Source organism: Podarcis erhardii, assembly GCF_964252035.2.
Source record: "Podarcis erhardii genome assembly, chromosome: 2".
NCBI lineage: Eukaryota > Metazoa > Chordata > Lepidosauria > Squamata > Lacertidae > Podarcis > Podarcis erhardii.
In genome coordinates, this window is record NC_138498.1 from 78,498,263 (window position 1) to 78,504,640 (window position 6,378).

General features: G+C 39.8%; 1 protein-coding gene across 1 annotated transcript in view; it reads left to right on the plus strand.

The window, feature by feature from the left end:
• Positions 1-3,736, plus strand: part of LOC309336387 (uncharacterized protein) — a gene marked incomplete at its 5' end in the record, with an annotated part of 45,646 nt that extends 41,910 nt beyond the window's left edge. Inside the window, one exon of the mRNA XM_081852003.1 lies at positions 3,503-3,736. Coding sequence (XP_081708129.1) covers positions 3,503-3,561 — 59 coding nt within the window. The 3' untranslated portion in view covers positions 3,562-3,736. The remainder of the gene's footprint in view (positions 1-3,502) is intronic.
• Positions 3,737-6,378: the final 2,642 nt, after the last annotated feature.

The window sequence follows — 6,378 nt, forward strand, 5'->3', positions numbered from 1 at the left end:
TCAAAATGAAGACACTCAAAGTCTCAGAGCTGTGTTTCCCATGTTTTCCTGCTTTATATCTCATACCTAGTCCACCCATTTAGTCTGGGCCAATATAGAAAACTGAAGCAGATTTCGTATCCTGCTAGGCTGCTAACCCAGTGGTTGCAGATAGACACACCATTACTCAAAGAACGGACTGGGGGAGCCAAACATGGCAGCAGGAAAATATAGAGCCAAGGCACATGCCAGGCTACACAACTTAGGATTTCACTTTTCCTTCTTTTTCCTCCATAAGAAGTCTGACTGCCTCTCCCCTCAGAGGACTCAGGATCAAATTGAATGTGGTATCATTGGCTCAATTAGCAACTGTGTAATTGGCTTTTTAAAAGTAAATTATAGGTGCCAGGGCCCCAGTCTGGATCAGGCAGCTGGAATGGGAGGGGGTCTTAACTGTTCGCTGCTCCTGTGTTTCCAATCTGGATTCTATTTGCATGACAAAGGGGGGGTTCTATTTGCTGCAAAGGTTTTTTTGTTTTGTTGTTTGTTTGTTTGTTTGTTTGTTTGTTTGTTTTAAAATGCAAGGTAGAGTGCAGTTCTGACAGCAGAGAGCAAACTTTCTTATTTTAAAAAATCCACTGTCTTACGTTCACATAAACACCTGGGTCTCAGTCTGGATTGGTAGGTTGGGGCAGTGGTAGAGGTTTTCAGCTTCCTTTTTAAAAGCCATTCATGCAGTTGCTAATTGTGCGAATGGCATAACATCTAGTTTGGCCTACAGATTCACAAAAGAATAGTGAAAGTATGCCTTTGGGACATAGCAATAGCATAGGAAACTGTCCTAGATCTATCTCAACATTGTCTTACACTGGCAGGACTCCTGGAGGAGTCACTCTTTTGCAGCCCCACTTGAAGATGCTAGGGATTGGACAGGAGACCTTTTGCATGCAAAGAGGTGCTCTACCAAGCAAGCGACAGTCTTTCCCCAAATGGACAATGTTGCACTGATGAAGAGACTAGAATACTAATGTACTTTTGGAAGGTTGTGGAATGACCTTCTGATTAGCTGTGTGACATATTGAATCAAAAGCTGGTGATCAGCTGCTTGGACTGGAGGAACAGGAGAAGAGGATGATACAGAACAAGAGCCAAAGAAGGAAATGCCATCAGACTGCATTCAGAAGCAAAATGCTAAGTCAGTGTTAGGGCTATTGAGCAGTGCTGAGAACAGATGCAAAATGCAATCATCTTCTCCTTGAAAACAACAGGGAATATGAATCCCAGTTCTGTGCAAAGAATGCGATAAGCCTTTGCCACATGATCGCCTTTTTCCTTTGGGAGGTAGCACATTTTACATAACTCCTACAATTTTCTTTACTTCTAATGCAAGTCGTTATTTACACAGGCTGATCCTGTGATTAGCATTTCATCTCTTCCCATGTTTACAAACTTTTAGCATCCATACAGATAAAATACTAGGTTGTTTGTTTTTAAAAAACCCCACTCCTAACAAACCTGATTCTGACTTCATAACTGAAATACTTTGCATTTGCCTTTGTTTAAATGAGATTTTGCTTAGTGTGTCGATTATCAAGCCATTGTCAACTTTAATCCTCCATAGAATCCTCTGTACAATTTTCTCTGCTTTGTGTCATCTAAAAATCCTAGGAATATAAAATGAAGAAATGCAAGCAGTTGAAAAATGCTGGACCAATAGTGCTACAGAACGCTACTTGTTTCTAGGACACCGTCACAAATTGCAAGCTGTACAATGTCCCCAAATTTTAGCCAGTTATCACTTCCCATTTTCCTCCTGGACATGAAAGGCCACCTGGAACAATAAACTGTATTGTGGGGGGCAGGCGTAAATAGGTTGGCACAAACCATATGTCGTTGTTTGGGGAATTGTTTTGTCAATCACACTTCATGTGATGCCACAGAACACACACACACACACACACACACACACACACACACACAATTTCTGGGGTCCAAAATCGCCCCCAGCATACACTGGAAATATCACTGGGGTACTACAGACATCCCAAAAACCATTAATGTAATTTTAAATATTGAGAATGGTTTCGGATTAACCGGATTTACCCAATCTCCAGATGTTATTGGACTACAGCTCCCATTAGCCCTAGCTAGCCCTAGCCCTGATGGTCAGGGATGGTGGGAGTTGTAGTCAAACAACATTTGGGAGAAACTAGGTTGAGCAAAGGTTAGCAACAATTAGCTTTTTATAGGAAAGGAGTAATGAACAAGAGGGAATAAGAGGTTATACAATGATGCCAGGTGGGCTGGAGGGAGGAAAGAAGGTGCTGCCTTCTGCTTCATATTTTCCGTTTATTGTTGTACCCATGAAAACAGTTTGCATTATTACTGAATTTGCTAAAGCACTTTGTGACCTTTCGAGATGAAAGGTGTAATTTAACTGAAAGTGAAATTCTATTTATCAGTGCTTTACTGTCGTAATGAATGTACAGATTCGGGCTTTGTGCTTAAAAGGGGCTCTCTGCTAGACAAGCAACATTTCTGGAGAACAACACCTAGCATAATATAGATTGCTTTGTTGAGAGAATGGCTGTGGACTAGCATTGTTCAGTGGGGACTATAGTTGAGAATCACTAATGTCTTTCTTCCAGCAAAGAGCTATTATTTGGGAATGTTTTTCACATTATGGCTATGACATAGCATAACAGGCATTTGAATGTGTTCGCTCCTCCAGAAGGGTCATATCTGGGGTTCATGGCTCTGAATATCAGTTTCAGGGAATCACAAGTGGGAAGAGTGCTGCTTCACTCAGATACCATGGGCATCTGGTTGGTACTGTGGGACCAGGATGTGGGACCGTGATGGCCCTTTGGCCTGATCCACCAAGGCTCTTCCAATGTTCCTATATAAGAATTTACTGCACCTTCCTTCCTTCCAATGCAGAGAGCATTTCCATTCCTGATTATATGGACTCACATGCATATTATATATTATGCATTTGGTTCTATCCTGCATTTGCGTTTTCCAGATCCTGCTTTCAAATGGATGAAAAATTAACCAAGTTGACAAATATGATCCAGGGTGAAACAGGGATGAGTTGTTCATATTCTGTGATTCTGACAAAGAGTTCAAGGACCCCATATTTTTTCAAAACTCCAGAATATTCTAGTCCTGATTGTGGCAAGGATGGTGTGCGTATCTTTTCACATGTGTAATGCGTTACTTTAAAAGTTTGTGGAGGGCCTAAGACTTCCATTAATATTAGTGTGTAACAGCACCTAATAGCTCCTATAAAATAGTTGTAACTTGTCCCGGAGAAAGGCCGGTAAAATTTTTAATGATTAGAATAGTAATACATCAAATAGAATTTTGAGAACTATGCACAGTATTCCAAATATGCTCATCCCATAAGTTGTATTATGTTACGTATATAATATATATTATATGTATTATGCATTATATTGGCAATTTTTATTTTTAGTCACTTTTCTAATTACCCCCAAAATTGAATCTACTTTATTCACAGCTGCTGCAGCATTTTCTGAGAGCTATCCAGTACAAGCACCAGACGTCTTTCCTGGATAGCCACTGCCAGTTCAGATGTTATAAGCATGCCTCTGTTTATTGTCTTGTCTGCTCCCATTTTATTAATGTACAGTAATGTATTCTTGCTGCCCACCACGAGATCGGTTTGATATAGAATGGGTTGTAAATATCAAAAAAAGAAAAAAGAAAAAAAAAAGCAATCCGTACTTGTAAAGTTAGGTAATTGTCTCAATATAGCAAGAGAAGTATGATTCAGAATATGGGCCAAAGACTACAACCTTCACTTTGTAGCATTCAAGTTCTGGACTCTTCAAACATCCTTTTATCTATGCAGTTGACAACATACACAGCTTCACAAATCAAAGATGTCACAGACGCTACAAGAAATATCATCCAAATCACTTTCAAATAAGCTTGTATCAAGCAGTCAGGATGTCAGTTTAGTATCTGACCTGGAAGATGACACCTTCAGGATCATGCAAGAATTAGTAAGATGCCTAGACGATTTCTGTATTACCTACAGAAAATAAGTGAACACTTCTTGGCAGGAGGGTTTTTTTGTTTTGTTTTTTAAATCTTTCTCAGGGATGTTTTGTTCCAAATGGAGCAAGGTTCACCACTCAAATTAAAATGTAGAATATAGGACAGAATGGTAATTTAGGGAAAGAGCTAGAAAAAACAATGCAGGAGATAGCAGAGTCGAAATGTGGTTTCCATGACAACAAATCCACAAGAAGTCTTTATATTCATATTGTTTCTTATGATGGATGGGCCTGTTTGGGGCAGGCAGGGTGGGCTGGCAAATTAGGATTTATAATCTTATTAAAGAATTGTTCCTAGTTTGAAACACATCTCTAAAAAGTGTAAACCCACCAGGTGGCATGTAGGATATAAACGTAGTGTAAGGTGCATCGTGTTTCACACTGAGCAAAGCACTAAGTGTATGGGACACTGGGATACATTTTGTGATGTGAAAATTGTTTTACCAACGCACCGTGTTCTCAATGATTCCTAAGCAGTAACTCCACTGTGAAAAATGTATACATGCTAAAATGTGAAACTAGCTTTGAACTGAATCATATTTCCTGCTGAAAAGCACGAGTATTCTGCTCTAAAAATATACTATGTCAGGAAAACCAGCTGGACCTATTTGCTGCAATTTTCTGTGGCTTGTACATCAAGCTTGACCAAACCTATTGAGAATAATAAACTTGAATACATATTGAGGACCTATTTTGTGTGCCTGAAAGCAGATATACCGGTGGCCGCTCCCCTTTGAGGGCCCAAGGACACTTATTTGGGGAGGCGGGGAGTGCCATGGGTACCACAGACACAATAGTTGCTGCAAGTTTTGTCTTACCACAACTGGCAACTTTGAGTGCTGCCTAACACAAAATGGTTATCATGGGGGAGAATTACAGCAACCAATGTATGGATAAATTTAAGATAAATTTGTTAGAAAGCAAACATTGTATTCTAAAAGCATTTGTTGTGATGGTTTTTAAAAACAACAACATCTCATTATAACTACAAGCTTTCTTCTTTTATAAGAAAGCTCAGAGTATGAGCCCCATGAGAGCTGTGGATCCTGTACCAACATCCCCTCTGCACTTCCACCCCACAGTGGCCGTGCCAGCAGTAGCATTTTATTTTGGAATTAGAATGCCAATAATAATAATAATAATAATAATAATAATAATAATAATAATAATTTATTATTTGTACCCCGCCCATCTGGCTGGGTTTCCCCAGCCACTCTGGGCAGCTTCCATACAAAACAAAAATACATTAAAATATCACACATTAAAAACTTCCCTGAATAGGGCTGCCTTAAGATGTCTTCTGAATGTCAGGTAGTTATTTATCGCTTTGACATCTGCTGGAAGGGCGTTCCACAGGGTGGGCGCCACTATCGAGAAGGCCCTCTGCCTGGTTCCCTGTAGCTTTTATTCTCGCAATGAGGGGACCGCCAGAAGGCCCTCGGCACTACTGCTTCTCCCTCTCAATAAATTCAATTTTGCAGAGGAAATAGATGTAAGTAGTAAATTATGAACCTCCACTTTTAAATTGCTTTCTTTTCCACTGTGAAGGACAGCATATTTTAACTCACCTACTTAGTTTTCTTTTAGGGCATATGAAATGAAACATAAACAAGATAATATATAACAGGGGTAAAAAGCAAAAGGCATTCCTTGCTTTGGTTTATCAGTAATTTGGATTAGGAATAACAGGGAACTAAATACTGAAATCCATAGGCATCAGTGTACATTTTTGTGCATCCACCAACCCGTTTTTCTTTTTTCTTTAAAAATAAAACCTTCCCAAATGTACATGTACAATAAATTGTTCAGTTATATATGGAGATTTAGATTGTTGGGCGGATATCAGTATCTCCAAGTCTGACATGTGAGAAGGCAGGAATAGACACAGGAATGAAAGGATGGACTCCACACCTTCTCAGATTATGTACTGCTTTACCAGAGTACAGCAGAGCATAGGCTTAGGTTGTTCTTTGTAGACTGTGTCTACGCTCAGACTTTGAATGCTGAGATGGGGGACTACCTAATGTTGAGATTGTATGCTACCTTGGCAAACATGAGTTTCCAAACCTGGCTTTGCTGAGGTACCACAGAGAGTTTAGATATTTGTAGAATGAGAATCAGTGGGCAGGTGGGTGGTTATTTTTCTAGTCATCAGATTTATCTTCAACCTCAGGACCCAGTTGGGGATAAATTGCTGAAAAGCAGTCAGGACAGAATATTCAGGGGAGACACTGTGGAGACAAATGCCTCCCCTTGCCAATTCTCCTCTGTAAAAGCCAACCCCCAGATTAATATTATAAGGCAAACATGGAGT